Source organism: Sander lucioperca, chromosome 4, assembly GCF_008315115.2.
Source record: "Sander lucioperca isolate FBNREF2018 chromosome 4, SLUC_FBN_1.2, whole genome shotgun sequence".
NCBI lineage: Eukaryota > Metazoa > Chordata > Actinopteri > Perciformes > Percidae > Sander > Sander lucioperca.
The window spans coordinates 23,311,937-23,335,347 of NC_050176.1; the positions used below are offsets into that span (position 1 = coordinate 23,311,937).

General features: G+C 39.4%; 1 protein-coding gene across 1 annotated transcript in view; it reads right to left on the bottom strand.

Annotated features, from left to right (window-relative positions):
- Positions 1-1,534: 1,534 nt before the first annotated feature.
- Positions 1,535-23,411, bottom strand: part of LOC116048446 (VPS10 domain-containing receptor SorCS3-like) — a 1,378,075-nt gene continuing 1,356,198 nt past the window's right edge. Inside the window, exons 23-27 of the mRNA XM_036000488.1 lie at positions 12,830-12,961; positions 12,596-12,695; positions 7,783-7,888; positions 6,950-7,110; positions 1,535-5,057 (exon numbers count right to left, since the gene is read on the bottom strand). Coding sequence (XP_035856381.1) covers positions 4,999-5,057; positions 6,950-7,110; positions 7,783-7,888; positions 12,596-12,695; positions 12,830-12,961 — 558 coding nt within the window. The 3' untranslated portion in view covers positions 1,535-4,998. The remainder of the gene's footprint in view (positions 5,058-6,949; positions 7,111-7,782; positions 7,889-12,595; positions 12,696-12,829; positions 12,962-23,411) is intronic.

The following is a 23,411-nucleotide window of genomic DNA, read 5'->3' on the forward strand; positions in this document are numbered from 1 at the left end:
TGCGTCCTGCCGCGTCCAACCGCGTCCACCCAGGCTGCTGTGCCACACTACACCCCGTAACGTCCTGCTGTACCCCACTATGACATGAACTACTACAACTACCATTGTGATCACTGTTTCACTATCTTTATTATGACTATTATTGCCACCATTCACCACTCCCCCAACTGGTGCCGTCAGACACCGCCTACCAAGAGTCTGGGTCTGTCCCAGGTTTCTTCCTAACAAAAAAAGGGAGTTTTTCCTTGCCACTGTCGCAATAGCTACTGCTAATACTTGCTCTTGAGGCAACCACTGTAATAGCTGGGGCTTCGTAAACTACAGAGTTTGGTCTAGACCTACTCTATCTGTAAAGTGTCTCAAGATAACTCTTGTTATGATTTGATACTATAAATAAAATTGAATTGAATTGAATTACACCAATCTAAACTATTTTAATGTTGCTGTGGGACAAAGTGAGACTAACCTCCAATCAAATGGCATGTATGTATGTATTATGTTTATAAAGTGGATCGATACCAATAACAACACCTCAACAGGCCACAACTGGGCAAAATTAAATTATGCTTGTTAAGCACTATACCAAAAATAAATAACAAATATATACACTCTTTGTAGTGCAAATAACGTAAGTGGCCTGATGTTTATACTTGTGCGCTGGTGTGTGCGGCGAGCCGGCATGTGTGTGTGTGTGTCTGTGTGTGTGTGTGTGTGTGTGTGTGTGTGTGAGTAGGTGATAGAGCGAGGGAGAAGTGAGAGAGTGATGGTGATTATCTTCAGAGTGAGTAGTGACTCTAGAGTCATAGTGAGAGAAACAAAGTCGAACACCCGCCCAACTCTACCTCTAATTGGCTAACCATGAAATTTGACTCAACCTCAGCCAGTCGTCAGCATTTATGTGCTTGCGTCGTGCACTAACCAAGGAAGAACAGTAAAAAAAAGTATTTGCCTCTCGGCCTAGACTCAGAGATCTAGTTGGTCTGATGAAAAAAACAGCTTCAAATGTAGTAACGTACCGCATTTTCTGGCAGTAACGGTAACGGCGTTATTAAGATGGGAAGAGTAATCAATTAGATTACTCGTTACTGAAAAAAGTAACGCCGTTAGTAACGCCGTTATTTATAACGCTGTTATTCCCATCACTGCATATTAGCAAAAACTATGCATATGAATAGGTTGTTACATACATTAGGGTATGTACACAAGCTGTTAACTCAGCAATATTCATTAGCGTTAGACATCAGCACTTGTCCATAGTCTTGATAACGAAAGACTCTTTTTTTGTTTAAATACAGTCACTGCACTATGTGAGAGCTGGCACCGTGGCACAGTGTTTTTGTTACAGCAAATGGTCTACGACTGAGAGAGGAGCAGGAAGACAAGAAAAGTGCTGGCAGTCCTTTTGTGAGCTTCTGTACTGCAGATTGGTACTGGTGCTTTGATTCATCAGGCCAGCAGTGGGATTTGTAGTGAACATCTTCATCTTCTTTGCACCCTTCAGTTCACAGAAATGTCATCACACAGAGAACAAATGCACTGATGTACAAAAATACATTTATTTGAAACAATTTCAAAATGACAGTTTCTTTAAACGTAGAAATATCGAAATAAAGATGAAACAGAACATTACCGATGATGCATGCATTGTAGATTTTTGTGCACTGAAGAACATTACAATGCGTATGCCTTCTGAAATATCACAAAAGCAAGAATGTCTTTCATTTTTCAAGTATGGATTCCCCCGGAGATCTGGTTCTTACAGTATAATGTGGCATTTAAGATATGAGATGAGACAGCAATTTCCAGTGATCAAAGTAGAGATTGAACAAACAATAAGGCAATGACCCAACATGTAGGAGTTTGTTTTACTGGTGACAGTTCCAATATGTCTGTGCAGCTATAAAGCAAAAAAACTAAACTAGCTAAAATACATTTGTAGCTATTCTTTACTATCTTTACAGACTTTTCCCAATTCTTACCCAGCAACAGATGCTACAAAGCATTGTGGCTTGGCTATGAACCAGTCGGTAGTCATCATACATTCTTTACAATTTCAAATGGTCTAAGAGGAAAAGAAGAAATACAATAAAAGTATGCTTTGAGTTGTGCTCGGCAAAAACTTTTTGATAGCTCTTTTTCTGTTTCTCCTAATCCGGTTTTTCTAATAAGAATCAGAAAAAAGTGAAACCATCAAAGCCCCAACCCAAAGAAAATCCAGCCCAGCAAACAACCCTTTGCTTATGACATGTTGAATACAACAAAGCTATGAAACAATCTTTGTTTCAATGTGTATTCTGTCTGCAGTAACAAGGCTTGGCTGTTTGGTTTGAGGTGTGAACGCTCTGTTTGAGGTAATGCATATGTGATGTGACAGCCTATATCTCTGTGCAGTGTTGTTTACTTGAGCTGAGCATTGTGGGAAAGCTCTGCATGGGGCATCCTCTGCTCAGCTGTCCAGCGTTCTCTGATTATCCTCATACTGGAAACCAGGAGGCCGACGGGTGTCAACCCGAGGACACGCAGGCCCCTTTTGCAGGAACAAAGTGCTGATGGAGCGTTGCATGCTGGGAGGACGCTACTCCCTAATTTCAAATTAAACGCACAGCAGTTAGTCAAGTGTTGGGTTGTAAAAGACGCCTGATGGCACCAGGGAGAGTGGATTCATTACATCAACACAGCTTAATTGTACTGTATCTGCTCTGTTTGAATACTGAGATGTCTAAATAAATACAAATTGTTCCAGTCTTCATATTTAGCGAAGCTATTTTATTTATTTTTTTCATGAGAATGAAAATGTTTGTGAGACTATTTTAGCCATCAAATATAAAACACTCTTCAAGCTGCATAAAACAGACACCCCAAAACCTGAGCAATGGACCAAGTGAGAAACACTGCACTGAAGGGGTTACTGGTATATCCATTTATGAACAAAATAATGACTTTGCTTTTAATATTCTATATTCAATATCACATTAACAATGTTATATCCTCTAAAATATCTATATACTTTAGGCCTTCTTAGAGATGGGTATCAATAGCATTAGGTGGAGCTTTAAACGTGTGCAAGTAATCTGCATTCATAAATAATATAAGATGTATATTGGTATTCAGATTGGTATTTTGCCGAACAGGAACTGAATCCAAAATGGAACCATCAATCAGAACCTAACCCACTTCCTATAGTATCCCATTTTATAGTTAAGCAATGTTACTCGAGGGGGTGAAATTTAACGTCATTATTGGCACGACAGTGATGCGGCTAGGTGCGTAAGAATCACTGAAGTGCCAATAATATGACGTTAAATCATACCCTCTTGTGTAACATTGCGTTTATACAACAATGGTTACCAACTAAATAAGGGTTATAAACTGGATTCATATTGTGAGGCAAAATAAAAAAGCAACAGAGAGGATTTCTAATCCCTCCCTGTTTAGCCAGCAAGCTAACTTAAGCTAACGTTAGCTTTGTAGACATCGTGGAGTTTCCCAAACTGAATAAATACCGCACATATGAACACAAAACTACTTGGCTAGCTCAATCTTGTTGTAATTCAGATATCTGCTGAAAAAAAATTGAATAATAATCAGAAGGAAAAAAAAATGAATCAATTTAGCTCCGCGAACTTCACATGTAGCATGAATCACTATATGAAATTATATGAGATTAGAATTATATGAGATATTATATGAGAGCTTCTGTGTGTTCCACTTTGGTTCCTAAATTGGTGGTTGGTTCCTGATGAATATAAATGTTTCAAAAACAGTTTTGGATTCAACTCTGTAATGCTGACATGGAAATGGCGGAGTGATATTTGTAGTGATGAACATGGTGTGCTCCAACGGCTCTGGGTGTGCTGTCGTGCTGATTTTAACACGTTCTGAATGTCTAGATGACCAATCAGATTGCCTGGCCAGATCTATCTTGTTGTATACTTTGGAATAAATGTCATCATGGTTCTTCCATCATGTGAATATTGTGAATTTGATCACTGGTAGCCACAATAGAATAACTATTCATAATTCGTGATTAAGCCAAATCAGAACTATCAGAGCCATTGTCCTAGAGGCGGAATGTAATGCAATGATGCCAATATTCATTTAGTTTTAAAAACTGTCATCTGTGTAAAAATGTCAGAATATCTATTGTATATGCCTAATGACAATATAAACACATTGAACATGAATATGTTTACGTTGATCTTTTTAATTTAATTTCTAGGGAAATGGTTGAAAGTTAAATCTGTAATAAGCCAATACAGTTCTATAAACCCATTCTACTAGATACATATCGCCCAACAGCAACTGAAGAAAATGAGAGCACAACAAAAGTCTGGGAAAAATTGATTGGGTTCTTTTGACAAATGATTAGAAAATAACTATTTACAACACTTGCTTATCTACAACACGGAAATTGTGTCCTCAATAAGAACATGCACAAGTCAAGGACCTTAGCAAAACAAAGTTGATTTCTTTAAGTAATGTTTGACTTTTTAACACACTTTCAAAAACAGATCATTGTCAGATCCTGTGTCTTCGCCATGGTACTCAGACTACGAGCATGTAGAAAGTAATAATATATACATTTAACAGAACAGATGATAATATCGTACATTTCAACAATATTCCCTGTTTGATTGAAGACTCAGACGTTATAGTCTATATATAGGCAGAAATGATATTCGAAGCAAACTCCTTAGGAAATTTACATAACTCTTCATGGGTTTTGACGAAAGATATTTCACTCTGCAAATCAATGTCGTTATGTAGCTTATACATCCACAAAACGTAATAAGTCTTGCCAGTAATTACAATGATCTCATTGAGCAAATTGACATTTGCTGCATGGATGTTTTTGAACGAGGCATCCGTGCAAGTCTGTATAAATGAGGTCCCTTAGAAAACTATTAACATCAGTTGTGTTGAGAATTACAAAACAGAAAAAGAGAACCCCCGACACTGTAATACTTCGCTCTGTACATAAACTGTTGCTCTCCAGTTTTACACGCTAGTACAGTTTGGAATCTCCCTTGTGCTCTCACAGGCATTTCCAACTCCCCCTATAAGCAGCAATAGAGGAAGGAAAAGAAGAAAAACAAGCAAAGAACAAAGATAGTTAGTTCTGCGTCAGGACTTCAATGTCTGTAAAACAAATGACTTCTTTGACACTGATACCTCATGTTAATTACTGAGATGCTGTTTTATCAAAGGCTCTGAAGCTGTTTAATAGCATGGGAATTGGAAAGTGAGCCATTAAATATGAAATGTGTCTGTTTTATTATGACACCTTCAGTTGATGAATGGACACAAAGAATGACAATAAATTGCAGTTTTGAAATGTATTATTTCTTTGAGACAAGCGAGAAGCTGGGGGTGTTGAATTTGAAAGATGTGAGCTTTTACCAGGGAGGGAGGCTCTTTTTTAAATGGACGTAACAGCAGTGAGGTCACCCATTGGTTTTGTGACCTGCCGTTTTGAAGTCTCGAATTTGGCAATTTGGCCATCGCCATCTTGGTTTTTTTAAACCGGACGTGAAAATGTTGGACTAGAGGGCGTAGCTGTGGAGTACGCGGCTACGCCTGTTGTCTATGGTTGCAATGGCGCTGCACTAAGCTAATCGCTAAAGAGGGTATAAAGTTGCCAATTTTCAACAGAAAAACGAAACTTTATTCTTAATTTGTCACATAGGCTACAATTGACAGTACAATGTAATGAAATTACATATAAAAATTACTGGATTTAACCCATCCTAAGTATTAGGAGCAGTGGACAGCTATACAGTGAGCATCCGGGGAGCAACGTCTTGCCCAGCGACACTTTGACATGTGGCCGAAGGAGCCTGGGATTGAACCGCCAATCTTGTGGTTGAGGGGCTACCACTCTACCTCCGATTCACAGTCACCCCAGGCTGAAGTGAGTCACCTTGCCAAGTTTTACTGGCAGGACCTCCGGATACTAATGGCAGTATACAGAAACACTTTCCTTAAGTTACCAGCTAATGCTAATGCTAGCTAGCAAGCTTGGTTAGCAAGGTGCTACGGAACGCTGAACAAGGCATTGTTAGGCAACCAAATCTTCCAATCAACTTTGATGAAGTAAAAACACACAGTGGAAGGGTCAAATTGTGAGATGAAAACACGTACAACACCCAAAACAAGTTCACAACTATTTTTATGTACACGGTGATCATTGCTAAGGCTAAAGCGCATATCCCCGCCCCATTTTTCAGGTCTCTACCGTTATTCTGAATTTAAAAGCCTATGTCATCAGCTGAATAAGAGCCAAATGAATCCAGTAAGCGCACTCTCCAGATGGCCTGCAATGCTTTCTTTTGGTAAAGCTGCAAAACAGACTCTGTGCACCATATAAGGTCAGAGTAAGCATTATTCCGCCAATTTGTGTTTTTGTGCCGGATTGTAATATTCTTTTTAAAATAAGTCATATTGTGACCAAATAGTGCAGTGATTAAGGCTGCTGCCTTTGTGCTCTTGCTGGCCTATAGAATCCTGAGGCAGCATGCTTAAACATGTTGGTTTTATTAATTATTCATTGTTCTCAGTACTGCAAGGCTTGCTGAATTCTATTCTTTACTATGTTAAAAACCCAGCCAGGACCATCTCTACACTGTGGCTCCCTCTGCTTCCTCTTCTCTGAATAATTAGGAATGCTAAAAGGAGATTAACGTGCCGATTCTTTGTTTAAAAAATAATTCAAATTCAATAGCTAAAGTATGCCTGGGGGGTGAATCTGCATGCATTTATTCTGTGCAGTCTCACTTTTACTCTAATAGCATCTACAAAACAAAAGAAACAAATCCTGTCTCAGATCATGTGACCAAAATTCCTTTTCATCCCTTTCAAGGAACGGCCTTTACAATTAACGGTGTTGTCAGCAGGTACATATTTGGATTGCGTCCATTATTTGACCTGAATATGAAAGTTCTTCACTTACTTTTGACCCTGGCATCCACTTCCTTCTCCATGAGTTCTTTGGATGTGGAGAACTCACTCAGAGTGATTTTAGGCGTGCTGTCCCCCTGGCCCACCGAGCCAATCATCTCCTGCTCTTTCTCCTGGTTCACCTCAGCGTATATGTTGATCCAAGGTATTTTTCTATAGATATACAAAAAAAGAGATTGACCAATGAGCCTCAGAACAATGCAAAAAACATCTAGCGGCAACATTTTTCAGTAAAAAAAAAAAGAAGCAAAATGTCATTATTATATCACATATCACATTATATATCACAACTCTTAATAAAAATAACATGTGTATCTTTTACAACTAATATACATCTTTATTTAGTCCCTATCCAATTTATTTCCAATTACTATTCATTTTGGTTATTAATTGCTCTGTTTTGTCAACTGTGAGATTTCTTGAAAAATGCATGCTTTTTAGACTAATGGGGAAAATTTCATATCCATAATTAATGACAGCTTTTCCATTTCCCCCCGACTTTTCAAGAGAATCATTTTAAGTATGAATAATTTATCCAGCAAATAACAGCCGAGGCCCAGCAAGCGCATATTAAACCATTTAATGGTCATTTTCTCCACATTTTATCACTAATTGGTGCGTGTACCTCATGCATTGGAATCCTGCTAGAAATATGTCTACAACCTCTACGGGTACATGTCGAATCAAATATGACAGATTGATTGGTCCAGACTGTGCTCATCTGGTATCATCAATAATGGATAACATGATAATAGATATATACTAGGGTTCTATATGATCATGCTATGTGCAGCAGGTGGAAGTAATCACAAAAGTTGCCTGTACCTCTTGAATTTGTAGATGAGGAACACTGCTAGGCCCAGGAACACCACTGATAAGAGCATGAGCATAGCTGAGCTGCTGTGTCTGGGGTTGGAGTCCACCAAGGGTGCTGTGGGAGTGGGAGAGAGGACAGGAAAGACTCTTCTATTGTGACATGTGCTTCAATGTTTGCCTTTTTGTCTGTTTTAAAGCTATAGTGCATAGTTTCTGTCTCCCCCATTACATGAGGAATTCTAGGTAATGGCAACAAAACTGTCGCTGCATCCACATGATACAAGCCTTCTGTGATCGCGCACGCGCCCCATCCCTCCTCCACGCAGTTGTTAGTAGCCAAGGAGGACACGGAGGATTACAAAAACATGATGACTCTTCAGAAGAGGTCATTATCTTCAATCTACAATCTTCCGAACATAGTCATACTGAGAAATCCAGAGAGAGTTGTGTGGAGCTGATAGTCTTAATTAGCTTTGTAGCAACTCATTTGGTAATGGCTTGAATGTAACGGACGTTTATTAATATCAGAAATTTACCCACTAAAGCTTTAAACTTTTACCTGAGCCTGCCCAGACTAGCCATTTGAGTAAATGTGATGTAAATGAATGTACATAAGTAAAGTAAGTATGTGGAATAAGTAAGTGAAGTGCAGTTGTTGGAAGCCCTGTACTGTATATGACTGTTTTAGCTAGTTTAGCATTTGGCTATATGTGGTACATTTACATTTATTTGTATTATATATTTTATATCATGTTGTATGGTGGATAGTGTTCGCTCTCATCATTGTCCTGCATTGGTCTTTATTGTGACTGCCATGTGGTGAAGCAAAGGACAATAAAGTGCCTAACCTAACTACTGCATCATAATGAAGTTCATCTATGTACACTGTCCCTGATCATAAGTAAAGTGAAAATAAAATAAAGGAATCTAAAATAACATATAACTGAATATAGAAGGGTTTCCAACAACCCTGTTCTATGTGTTTCTGTTTGAGTTTGGTAGTTTAGCATTAGGCTATGTCTGGTACATTTACATCATCATGGTGGGACTTAAAGGTCTCCTAATCTTTTTATTGGCTCTCACTGAAACACAATGGGTGTATCCTTGAGGCCTAACAAACGTGTTGAATGCATTTCGTTCCTCACTAAAACACTAAATGATAAAGTCAAATTTAAATATTTTAAATCCTCCATTGTTAACATCGGAGCTGTGTTCGAAACCGTTTCCTCATTCCCTCACTCACTATTCCCTATATAGTGTTTATTAAATAGTGAACTATAGAGGGAACGACCAGACGAGATTTCGGACACTCACTAGAAACATTGTTGCGTCAGCAGATGCGGCGTGTGTTGTTTGTGTGACGGAGGCGGGCGCGCCCATCAGCATGTAAACAAACCCAAACAAAATTACTTCTAATACGTCCCTGTAACAAACCGAGTACTCAGGAGAATAGTAAAAATTGTATATACAGTATGTTGCATTTTACATTTCCACTGTTTAGAGACAAAAGCCCGCTCCATTTTTCCTTTTCAGTTTTCGCGGGTGCAGCTGCTTCTTCTTCTTCACGACCACGTTGCATTGTGGTATACGGGACGTATGTACACTCAAATTAGCTGTGCATTGTGGGTATTTTATAGTGGACATAGTGAATGAAATTAACCACTGAGAATTCGAACACCACTACAAAATGGCGAACACACTATATAGTGCACTATTTCAGTGAAAGAGAACGGTTTTGAACACAGCTCATGTTTGCTAGCTTGCAGTCTTCTTCATTACCTTTGCGGGCGCATTGCTATGCTACTTTGCGTGTTACTGCCACCTACTGTTGGTTAGCAGAGTAGTGTCAAACAGTTGGCAGGAATGTGTATCGTGACTGTTTCAAACGATGTTGAAACAAAACAGGGAAGTAAAAACATTGCGCCATTGTTCTACTAGTGGCAAAAACTCCACAGGGTATCTTCAATCTGGACTATATATGTGTATGTGTATACGCTTATCATCTGTCTGTCTTGTATAAAGTACTTGAAAGCAATATTTGAGTAAAAGTACAAGTATCTTACCAGAAAATGACTCACTGAAGTCACCTCAAAGTATCGGATATTTACTGTACTTAAGTATCAAAAGTAATTTTCTGATATTAAATGTATTTAATTGTTAGAAGTGAAAGTGAAAGAAACTTTATGGCCAAAGGTGTGTAACAGTATTTTCACCACTGTCGTCGGGGGGAATATATAATCAGATATAAATAACAAAGTAAAGCACAGATACGTGAAAATTCTACAGTAAAGTAGTATTTGTACTTTGTTACATTACAACACTGATACGTACAGTGCTGCTCATAAGTATTCATACCCATGCTAAAGTTGACTAAAAAAAGGAATAAAAAAATCATCTTTTGGAAACCTAGAGATTGGCATGGTTTTATTTCAGTTAGCCTAATAGCTAACTGAGATAAGATCCATATCAATGCAAATCAAACCAGCTATTAGGCTAACTGAAATAAAACCATGTCAGTCTCTAGGTATGGTGAAGGGTATGTGATGATGTGGGGCTATTTTAATTCCAAAGGCCAAGGGAACTTTATCAGGATGCATAGTATCCTGGATCCATGAAATAACTGGCCTTTAAGAATAAAAATCTGCCTTCCTCTATGGGAATTTAACATAGGGGTATGTATAATTATGGCCCCTATATTTTAAGGAAGAACATTTATTTATTTACAATCCATTATTAATTCACAAAAAAAATTGGTGTCCTTAAAAGGTCGGATTTTTCCTCATTTTTTTAATTAAGGCATTAAAATCAATTTCCAAAAGATGATTTTTTTATTCCTCTTTTTAGTCAACTTGACCATGGGTATGAATACTTATGAGCAGCACTGTATATATTCTGTAAGTGCTTAGGCAGTTAAAAAGGTGTTCAAAACAAGTTTCTATCAACATACAAATTGCAATCTTTCTCATTTTCCTGATTGCACATTCACATAGAACAACTCTACTTCAGAAAGGATATAAAACCCATGTTTATTCACCAGTAAATGGATTCCACTGCTAGTTAAGAGTACTGTCTATACATGATAATAATAATGAACTATTGATATATATATATGACATTATGCTCTTATTTTTAATATCTCCAATGTTATAAGTTGTGGTAGCGTGAAATTGTTTCTATTGCTGGGCAAAGAAGGTGACAGCAGCAGCAGGTAATTCTGACATTTCACGAGGTTTTGAAACGGTAAAATGCACTTACATTTACCTCAAAGAAGAAGACAACCAAACAAGCACTTACTATGATTAATGTCACAGTCCACGGTTTTTGCTTTATAAGCCGTCCACCTGAAATTCTCACTATTTTGAAGAGTGCATTAAGGTCTATGATTGCAGGGAAATGACATTGCACTTTCCAATGATTCCGTGCTACTCCCGAGCCCGTTAGCACAGAGACAGCGGTGTGTATGCTGCTGACCTTTCTCAAGCAGCTTGAAGGCATTTTGGACCTTTTCTTGGGAGGGGAAATATAAAGAGGGATCCAGCTGGGTACACCTCCGATGTCATTAGAGTGCAGCACGCCACAGAACGTCAGAGCACATGCCAAGGCTGCTAAGAACTACAGTAGCACTCTGAGCTACAGACAACTCCTGGCTGTGTGCCTCCAGAGACTGTGTTCCTAATGAAACCAGCCAAGCAATGAATACAGTGTAAGTCTCTGTCTAGCAGTGGGACACAGGAGTTGCTGAGGATTACCAATACCAATAAAATAGTTCTCCAGACCCGTTATTTACAACCAATGTGCCTCCCTGAATCCAGCATTGATTTGATGCTTATAACCGCAATTTGTTTTTTGGCAGGAGTGCGTTTTGAAGGTCTCGAATGTCGACCAACCTTCCCATTTTTAGTACTTAAGAACTGAGTTTTGTTGACTCTTCAAGCCATTCTGAATGCTCTTTTGTCCCTTAAATTGTACAGTGTTCTTTCTCAAGGACTAAATAATCAACATAATTATACTCGGTGTAATACTCATTTTGTGGTTGGATGGCGATACTAGAAATAGAACAGATGTTCAGCTTTTGATGGCAGGCATAAAAGATCGTCTCAAGGAGCTCCATTTAAAATCAAACCCCCTCTCATGCTCCCCTGTGTTCTTCTGCCTGAAAAGGAGGCAGACTGACAGGAATTTTAATTGCTGGACTGATAGGTTGGATATTTCAGCATACGTGTTTCAAATGTATTTCATATCTTGTATGTAGTGTACTACACAAGAAGGTTAGTCTGCGGACAACCTTCACCCACAGGAACAGATTGGAATGTGTGAATCTATTAGAGGCATAGGCCATAAAAGGAGTAGTGTGAAAGTAACTGTTCCACTAAAATAGATAGATTGGAATGTGTGAAGCCCCAAAAGAAGTATAAAGCAGGAGTTATTTTGATGTTTGATGAGACACTATGGGTACATGCTCTTAGGAGTGTGTACACATGGTTATCTCCCTCTCTCGGAGAGAAACCTTGGCATATACATTTGGTGCATGTCAACTGTTCTCCCTTTCATGAAAGTTTGTTTGTTGTGTGAATAAAGCTGCATTTGATTTGAACTCATCGGACTGGTCGTCATCTCTGAAGTCTCCCAACATCATTTCTGAGTTATCAACCGATAACACTGGACCAAAGAAAACTTCTTGTTGTCAAAACATGGTTATTTCCATTTCTCGGCACTTCAAAATGAAGAATAGAAAATGATACGACATAATGAAATACAAGTTAAGGTTATTGTTGATAACGTAATGGCAGTATTGAAAGCAGTGAGAGCAAGTGTTTCTTACCCAGTGTTAACTGTGTGTTGTACACAATCACCCTTATACCAGGCTTGACCTCGAACTCCACCAAGTTTTGGTTCAGCGCGCTTACAATTATATTGGATACCTGTTAAACACATACAACGTGGAGATTTACAGTCAAAGAGCAGCTGCAGTCACCATTTTGTTTATGTATAGAGTAATCTATTTGATAGGGTTTCAACAGTTTGTGGTGGAAAATTCAACCACAGTCACCCATACCTGCTCTAGCTCCTCCTCACTCTTTTTTCTGCCCTCTGATTGGTTCTTGTGAGGTAACAGGAAGAGCTCAGCAGCTGTTGGAACTCCTGGGAATACAGCTACCAAGAGCTGCCCCTCCGGGAAGTCGGACACCTGTGACAAGGCAGGGAGTATTACAACAAGCTTCATCAAATAAAAACATGTGACCTTCAATCAATCAATCAATCAATCAATCAATCAATCAATCAATCAATCAATTTATGTTATTTATTATCTCTGTTCAGCTCTCTGTTTCTGTTCCATCTTTGTTGGGAGTCGCACATGCTCAGTAGCTAGGTAAGGACTACTAGCCAGTCAGAAGCAGAGTATGAGGGCATGCCCTGACAGTACCTAGGTAAGGACTACTAGCCAGTCAGAAGCAGAGTATGACGGCGTGCCATGAAAGTACCTGGGTAAGGACTACTAGCCAGTCAAAAGCAGAGTATGAGGGCGTGCCCTGACAGTATCTGGGTAAGGACTACTAGCAGGGTCCAAATTTAACTTTTTCGTCCACCAGCCAAATGGCTAGTCAATGTTCACATTTCACCAGCCACTTAATAGAGTACCATTGTTTTTTTGGCTGGTGAGTGTAGCAAATCTACCAGCCACTTGCATATTTTACCAGCATTTGGCTGGTAGATGGTGCTAATTTGGAACCCTGACTACTAGCCAGTCAGAAGCAGAGTATGAGGGCGTGCCCTGACAGTAGCTAGGTAAGGACTACTAGCCAGTCAGAGGGTTAGGGTTAGGGTTAGGGAAACAAGGGAAGGGAAGGCCACCAAAGTATGAGCGGGACATTGCCAACAGTCCTCAGTTGCCCTGTACTGTGCTTTAAATCTAAGCCTGCCCACTTTTTAGCGGTCCAATACAGTTTTTCATTTGACACATGAAATTAGACGGGGTATATTTCTAGTAAAATGTGATCATCATCATGATAGAATGTGTGTGTGTGGCAAGGTCAGGCACCGCATTTTGTATGTTCAGCCGATGGTTCTGTGCTTCTGAAATCATAAAATTACATGAGTTTAATCAGCCATCTCAGGTGGAGTGGATGTAATGTCATTTTACATGTCCTGCTGCTACTGCGTTTGTACTGCGTGCACCAGTCAGCACAGAGCTCAGCAGCAGGGAGCGAGGAGTGATGATAATAACGTCCCTACTCCAGGAACATAGACTCAAGCACACTGGCATAATCAAAAGGGTGCGTTAGATAGTATGTTGCAGTGAGAAGAGTATGCGGAATAGAAAGAAAAAGAATATGCTCTCTTTTGTTTTCTAAGTGTACATATATATTGTTAATGGAAATGCTTAAAACATTAAAAAAATTAAGAATTAGAATTTTGCTGCATTGGCTTATTATACTTTTTTAAAACTGAAAGTGAGATACAAAGAGACAGAGTGCTGAATGCATAATGACCTTTATGTCTAATGATCAAATGTAAGCGCCTTATTTTTTCAAATAAAACTTCTTGGGAAAGAACCAGAAACAGCATTGGTTGGTTTTTCTTCAACACTTAGTAGTTGAAGAGTTCATATTATACAGTACGGTTCAGAAAAATGTTCTCAACTGGATATCAAAATGCTTATACACCATGTACCTCCCTTGCGTTTTACTGTGGTATATAAATATCACACTACTCTTTGTATTGCTATCTATAAGCAGAATCTGTATACTAATAGGCTATAATTTGTAGAACATGAAGTGCCATGGAAAGTGATTCAGTTTTTAGCCATGATGGTTCCAATAGTGTTAGTGTTAGTGTTGGACCGATGACAGACCAAAGAATTTCAGCTACTTGATGGATTGTAATGAACTTTGGTACAGACATTCATGGTTCCTGGAGGATGAACCCTAATGACTTTGGTGATCCCCTGACTTTTTGCAACTTTTGGGTTCATGAGAGGACACACGTAAATACTAAATTCCCATCAGCTTCCCATTTTATTGAGCAAATCAACAACCTTTCCTCCGCCAAAAAGCTTAAGCGGCAAATTTAACAGCGCTTAATGAAGAAAAACAGTTATGCATCGCTGAACAACCAAAATAGCAAAAATGCAATTCCAAATTTTGTGATTTTAAGTGTTTCTTCTCAGGTTGAGAAAATCCTCGTATTTCAACTAAATAAACAATTGTCAACCATTTGGATTAGCTTGAAAATGCCACATGTCACAAACCTGATGACATTTTGGAGATACATGGTTCTCACAGAACTGCCTTCAGGCATGTAACTAGTTTATTTGAAACAAAGAAAAGCCATTTGGTAAACATTTTCTGGCTTAATTTCCAAGGGTGCCAAAAGCTTATTTTATGTTGCTAAAAAAGTGAAGCTAAAAAACAATTGTTTCTGGTTTTGTTTCCAGAAAAGCACTTTCAAGCCCTTAACCAGTTTATACAAGCAAGGAAGGCAGAGCCTGGGTGGTGATCACTCTTCATTTTAGAGCCTGTGATGTTTTTATGTTTTCCACCGGCCTGGGTGGACGATGGAGTGGGTATAGCCAAAACACATCAATTATCAAGCACAGAAATCACTATTTGAGTACCAAAGTAGTGGAGAAATGATAGCCGTGGGCATGACTTACAATGAGAGAAGGGGTGGCAGAGGGGGAGATAAAGTGAAAAGGATGACAGAAGAGGCAATAGCCCCTGAAAAAAAATCAATACACTTTGCCCATGTTTGTTCTCATTGCAATCAGTCATTAGTTTAAAAAGCTGGCTGACTGCTTTGGAGTGCTCTCTTTTGATGCTCTGCAAATCTACTGCTGGATACAAAAATCTGATTAGGATGGCAAGCAGGAAGAGAGGCTACCTGCTGCAAGGAAGAGTGGCTCAATTTGGTTTGATACAAACATTCCACAGTGCAATATTCTGCAAGCTTATTTGAGGAAATATTATTTGAAGAAGATAAACTCTAGGGACTCAGCATATAAATGAAACCGTATGCATGCAAACTGAAAGGTAGTGCACCTCTACAGATACAGTAGGCATTATTTTTGCATGTGCAACTCAGTTTTGCTTTTACGTGTTCTAGTTAGGGCTGTACCGAATACCATTTTTTAATCTTCGAAGCTTCAGTACTTATCAACAGCGAATATAAGCTTCGGCGGCAGCCGAGGGGGGGAGGTAAGAGATGATGAAAGAGATCAAGCCAGAGTTGAAGCGACTTTGCTTTGTTGTTGCAGGACACAGTCTCCTGTTACACAAAGTCCTCGGCAGTTCAGTGCTTATGTTTTGTTTTTTTACCTTTATAGTGTTTACAACTTTTTTGTTGCAGCAATCGAGGCAGTGATGTTTCCTGTTTACAGTAACGTTAAAGCTATAGTGTGTAGTTTCTGTCTCCCCCATGAGGAATTCTAAGTAATGACAACAAAACTGTTGCTGCATCCACATGATACAAGCCTTCTATGATCGTGCACACACTGAACATAGTCATACTGAGAAATCCAGAGAGAGTTGTGTGGAGCTGATAGTCTTAATTAGCTTTGTAGCAACTCATTTGGCTTGAATGTAACGGACATTCATTTATATCAAAAAGTTAGGCACTAGAGCTTTAATGGGACTTTCACGCTGTGATACGGACAGACAAGTCTGAGCAGGGATGGACAAAGTATTCAGATCCTTTACTGTACTTAAGTAGAAGTACAAATACCACACTGAAAAAATACTCTGTTAAAAGTTCTGCATTGAAACATTTACTTAAGTAAAAGTATGTACCGTAATTCCTCATATAAAAGCCGGGGCCTTTATTTACCTGAACTGCAGAAGGTACCAGGCTTGTATTTGAAGCAGGCTTTGTTAGAGGCAGTCCTTTATTTCTAATTCCATCTGTTTGATAAGTATAATTGTTTTAATTTGTAGAGGCAGTGGTACTGAAATGAGCCTAGGCTAGGTGAAGAGTGCAAAGTCATGACTTGATAGATTCAGCAACAGGGCTACACGACACAGCACCTCAGTTAAATGGACCCTGACTTTGATTGTAAGTTGGTCCTCCTATTTTATTGTTGGGGAGTTGTTTACTATGATGAAAAGCAGTCAGTTGGCCTCTGTCTCAAGCAAGAGTTCTCAACCATATCAAAATAGAGGAAAAATAACCCTTCCTGTCACCACTTGGACAATATGTTTGTCTGGAAATGAACTTTGTGTCAGCGCCAGCCTCATAAACAGATCTTTCACAGTCTTTTCACATACTGATATCAAAGCTGGCACTGACACTGCATGTACATGCTTAGAAAACCCATTTAAGTATACTGGGGTTCTTCCTATGGAACAGCAGTTGCCTTTTATTAACTAATGGGCAAGCTAGGTGTGATGGGGGAAAAAAATCCATTTGGTCCAAATCAAGATTCTTGATTTCTATAACAATAACTTTGAATCAATTTACAAATTCTGATTTTGGATAATTATATATTTCAGTTTGACTTTGCCAAAGCTATGCCAAAATAACAGGAAAGACAGAAGTCTGTGCCGTGAACAGTCAAGCAGTCAAGTGTAGGTGGTAACTGTGATGTAATGGAGGAGACAAGTAGTTGAACCAGACAGGAACTTGACATGACTCACAATATGCAGTGTTCAGCATTGTTATTATTTTAAGCTGTTACTGCGTGCATTGTGTACTAATACAGGAAGTATTTACTCATTTCTTTGTAGCCACGGTCAGCTTAAAAAATGTGGGGGCAAACATGACCTGTATGCCACTACTGTTTCCTAATTCACAGTTTCTTAAAGGGTAACTACCGTTTTTTTCAACCTGGACCCTATGTTCCTATGTTTTTGTGTCTAAGTGACTGATGGGAACAACAATCTTTGACATTGGTCCAGTGTTAAGAGAGATCACTGCAGTCGGCAGCGGAGAAACAAGCTACAATGTAAGTTAATTTGACAATTGTCCAGCTAAGTGTTTTACCACTGACAGGCTCAGATTAATATTCTAAGTGTCTGACAACCTTATGGAAAGGATACCTACAGAGATAGACCTTTAAAACCTCTTTGAGACCTTTCTGTTTAAGCAGAAACAGCTCTGAAGTCACTAGCGCTAAACCCACCAGACTCCATTTAAAAAAAGTAATACATTTCAGTGTAAGTGATGGGGGACTCAATCGAGAGTCCGCATTGTGTGTAAAAATACATTCCAAAGTATATCTGAAGCTCTTTGTGTTACTCTCTCTCCACTACACCTCAACAAGGAAAGGCTGTCCGGGGGAACATAAAGGGGGACATTTGTACCGAAAAGACTAACATTGGAAGATATGTGAAGCTGTTATGGCCCAGCCACGACATCCTTCTCCAGCCAGCCAAAAGGGAGATTTCCCTGCCTGATGTGTCAGATGGTTTATTACACAGAACTATCTGAAAAGCTGTCAATGTAAACTGTTTGGAAAAGGCAGGCACTTTCGAAAAATACTTGGCAGGTGATTGGATAAGGCATGTGTCTATCACTATCCATCACAGGCTAACTTCAACCTATCAGATCAACGGCTACAATAGGCTAGGAGAGGGCAAAACACATTATTGAAGCCTAACAAAATGGATTCTCATGTGATATCACGAGAATCCAGCTGCCGTGCAAGGTACATTTGTTTTATGCTTATCGACATGCTATGTAAGCTACCTTTGTGTTGATTTGTTAGTGTGGTATTCTGGTAGGCTGTGGTGGTTTCAGGGCGGGGGGGGGGGCGGTGACCCCCCCTGAAATATGATTGCCCAGCCCTGGTGCCCCCCCGAATCCATTGGGCTAGACTGCTGTCAATTGTGATTTCCATTGGATCAGAGCACTTGGCTGCCTGTTCTGCCAATCTTCCCAGCCCTTATCACATGGTCAATTAATGTTTCCATGGTGACTATCCAAAATTCTGATACCATGGAAACAGCACTGGAATTTTTTTTTTTTAAAGTGACAGACTGAGCCTATAGAAAATGTGTATTGTATTTGGATATACAATTTGTTTAAAATGAAAACAGTTGGGCCTTTCCTGTCTATCCACAAAAAATAATCTTTAATAAAATGAAAACAGTTGAAATTAATAATGATTGTGATATTTTATGTGATGTGATATTTTATGTCATGCTTTATTTAGCAGAATTACATTGTGTTGTTCTATCCAATATTTCCTATATATCTAAGCAGATTTTCTATGCTGTATTCTGATTAAATGTCCCCCCCAACATGTGTGTGTGTGTGTGTGTGTGTGTGTGTGTGTGTGTGTGTGTGTGTGTGTGTTCGTGCGTATGTGCACTTGCGTTTGTGGCGAGGGCCCAGGAAAACATATTTGCACCACAGCCAACCACAATTATGTTACACTGCTGCTTGAAATAATAAAGGATTTAAAGTTCATTTTAACTCAGATCCCTCTTCAAAAGGGTTAACACTTTGTGGTAATTTGCTAAATTGCTCAGTTCTCAGTACTGCATGAATTGCTTTACTTTGCATGGCAGCTGGATTCTGATATCACAAGATCACACGAGAATTACAGGATCACAAGTCACACGAAAATCCATCTTGTCAGGCTTTGAGTAATGTGTTTGTGTCGGAACAGCAGTGGACCGAACCAACCAGCGTCCGGTGAGGAGCTACGCAGAGGAGGAGCTGTGTGGCAGCTCTGGCCGTGGTTTGGGTATATGCTCTTTCAAAACAACAATGGCGGACGTGATAGACAGATGGTTCATCCAATGACCTGTCAGGTATTTTTATAAAGGGCCTGCCCTTTCCCCAACAGTTTCGAATGATGGCTTCTCAGATGGTTCTGTGTTAACAAACCATCTGGCGCGTTAGGGACTCCCACACAGTGAACAATAAGCGGCTGAATGCCTGCTATTTTATCCATTACTTTACAACCGTTGCTGCCAGTCTGGTCAGTAAATTGCCTGGTGTTTCAGATAAAAAGGAAAAAGGCAAAACTTTTGTTAACTCCTTTTATAGAAGCAAAAATGTCTCTGCAGGTGCATTTGCAATTAGTCCTGTCTCAGAGGATAAAGTAAGAGCAAGCCTTTCCACCCTGTCAGTGAATAAGACCACTGGCTTGGACCTTATCCCCTCCAGGTTTCGTAGGGATATGCTGGGGTTATATATAGTACCCATGTTATAAATCTGTCCATAAGTCAGAGTGTTTTCCCAAACGATATGAAGAATGCCAGGGTGGTTCCTCTTTTTAAGAAAAATAGTAGAGCTGATGTTGGGAATTACAGGCCAGTATAAAGCATGATCTATTATATGAGCCCCAGTCTGGTTTTAGAGCTCCATATTCTACTGACATCTGTCTCATTCACCTCTTCGACTATGTGCGTCTGAATTTTGATCAAGGGAATTATGTTGGTATGCTACTAATTGACCTGCAAAAAGCATTCAATACTGTGAACCACAATATTTTGAGTGCATGGGTTTTAGTAACTCAGCACTTATATGGTTCACAGACACAAGTCTGTGATGTTGTGGGGACCTTCTCTGATCCACAGAGTATAACTACGCCCTGCTACATCCTGCTATGCTCTGCAGTGCCCTGCTATGCCATGAACTACTACAACTACTATTTCTGGTCATTGTTCCATTATCTTTATTGTTACTATTATTGCCATTGTTCATCACACCCCCAACCGGCACCGTCAGACACCGCCTACCAAGAGCCTGGGTCTGTCCCAGGTTTCTCCCTAAAAGGAAGTTTTTCTCATTACTGAGGTTTCTTCCTAAAAGGGAGTTTTTCCTCGCCACTGTCGCACTAAATGCTTGCTCTTGGCGGAATTTCTAGAATTGTTGGGTCTTTGTAAATTATAGAGTGTGGTCTAGACCTACTCTATCTGTAACGTGTCCTGAGATAACTCTTGTTATGATTTGATACTATAAATAAAATTGAATTGAACTGAACTGAATATAGGTAGGGAGGAGTGTACAACAGTGGCCTGCTACCCGTACATCTAAGAGTAGAACAATTTAAGCTGAACCATATGTTTAACATTGTTAATGATCATGCCCCCAAATATTTATGCTCTAATGTAACCATGGTCCACACGCAGCATAGTCATAATACTAGGGTCAGCATCCGCTCCTGCATAGTTCCTAGAGCTAATAATGCAAGTAAAAATTATTTCTTTTACACTGGTATCATGGCATGGAATAGTTTGCCTACTGCTACAAAACTCCTATCATCACGAGGGATTTTTAAAAGACAGGTCAAGCAGCTTTTATGGAACAAGGTGAATATTTATTGATAAATTGGATAGTTTTTACAGCATTTTTGCTTATTTATTGTATGTCTTTTTAGTATGATTTTGTCTGCTTCTTGTCTATTGTTTCCTGTGTGTAACACCAAGGACCGTGCTGGAAATAAGTATTGTACATGTGCATGTCATCCTTTGGATTACTGTTTTAATCAATCAATCAATCAATCAATCAATCAATCAATCAATCAATCAACCTGAAGCCTTCAGACCCAATGAAAGGCAGTAATCCACCCTTGGCAAGCTAACAGGTCTTGATCAATATCACTTATCAAGTAAAGCAGGGAAAATTGTGCGAAAAATCCACTGACAAAATTAAAGTAGCAAACTTCAGTGACTTGGAACATGTTACCGTGACTACAATAATGTGAACAATGCAGCCCTGAGACAAATGGTAACATATCGTATATCATACAAAAGTTTAAAAAAAAACCTTTGCGCAGATAAAACAGCTGGCAGTTTACCAAAACATCCTGACACCAGTGCATGTGCTGTCAGTGATTACAATATCAGCCTGTTGAAAGTAGGGATGTCCAGATCCGATCACCTGATCGGAAATCGGGCCCGATAACGTGGTTTCAGACTCGATCGGAATCGGACGTTACCTCCCGATCAGGACTCGGATATATATGTATATATATTCTCATTATTGTTTAACACATATTTAACACACTATAGTTATGCGGTGGCACAGAGTTAGACCCTTTTGACTCCACACAGAAACAGCAACGCGTGCAGCATGACATCACTTTCTTGCAGAGACGCTATTGGTTAAATGCCGGCAAAGTAGAACACGGAAGCAGCTTGAAGCGAAAAGCGCGAGTATGTCTGCAGTCTGGGGGTATTATAAAGTTGATGACAACAACATTGCCATAGCAAACTGTGAGATATGTAACAGAAGTGCTCTGTTTGTTAACAGAGTTGTTGAATGTTAAAATAAGGTGAATTAAATAAAAAATAAGGAACATCCTGGATCTGTTTTTTCGCTCTTCTTTATTCTTTTTTTATATTTTATAGAAGTATTGGATCGGGACTAGATATCGGGTAGATACTCAAAATCAAATGACTCGGACTCGGACTCGAGGGCAAAAAAACCTGATCGGGACATCCCTAGTTGAAAGAGGTATTTTAGCCACATACACATAATTTCATCCACAGACTAAAAGAGTTTATTACACGGCTTGGTTGAATTCAACGGCATTTCTTGATAACAGACTGTTGACCGTTGCCATGCATAGCAGAGCGTTGCCATGGACGTAGTTCTGATCCCTCTAGAGGACAGCTATCAACCGCTGAATAAGTCTGGTTAATGTATCAGCTGTGGCAAAAAGTGGGGAAAAGTGAAGCAACTCCTGTCCTCCAATCCAGGTAACGGCAGCAGATCTGGTGAGCGCCTATCGTTATATCTTTATTTACAGTCTATGATCGCTACGCAGTAACTTCAGCAGTAGGGACAATAACGTTAATTAGTTACATTGCAACATCGTGTTTACAGGTGTGTCAACTGCAGCGGCTGTGCAAGAAGGACAGAGGACAGAAACGTCAACATAAATATTCCCAAAGAAGTCCCATTCAGCTTGTCTCACTTCACCATCAACAGAAATGTTCAGTTAAATGTGAATTAGAGCAGCTGCTGATAGTTCACTTACCAACGCCTCAGCTAATGTGTCAACCTGCAGTGATTAAAACAGCAACTGGGTTAATGAATTTGTCCACCTAGCTAGCGATAGCAGTGCAGCACCCCCTCACAGCCCAACTCATAAAATATACGGCTACTACCACAGCCCGTAAGGGGGGGCAAAATGCTTGCTGGACCGGTGGCTTTTTGCCAGAAATATATTCGCTGCAGAAGGGGGAGATACTGTGGTGTTGAGTGACAGACGGAGGGTTGCAAATAAACAGCTACAGAGTTTATGTTGCTATGGATGCAGGATTCCAACCGTTGAGACGGAACAGACTATTTTCTTTATTGGAAGCAATACTATCATTTTTAAATCAATAAAATCCTTTTTAAATCAATATTTTGTGTGAAATTATTGATTTATTTGGTAAGTAGTTGGTAATAAGCAGGATAATGTAGAGCGAGGCGGTCATTATAGCGAATACAACCCCGTCAGGCTGATTCCTGATCCCCCTGTCGGGGTTATATTCGCTATAACGACCGCCTCGCTTTACATTATACCTTACTGAACTGTGACTCAGGACATTGTGGTTTACATGTCAATCTCTGTGATTAGTGAAGTACACAAGCCTTTAATAGCTTGAGAATGCATCAATAACCTCGGTGATTAATTTAAGAGATTTATAGCCGAGTGGGTTCAAACATAAACAAAACCAGCGTGCCTACAGGGTTGTTAA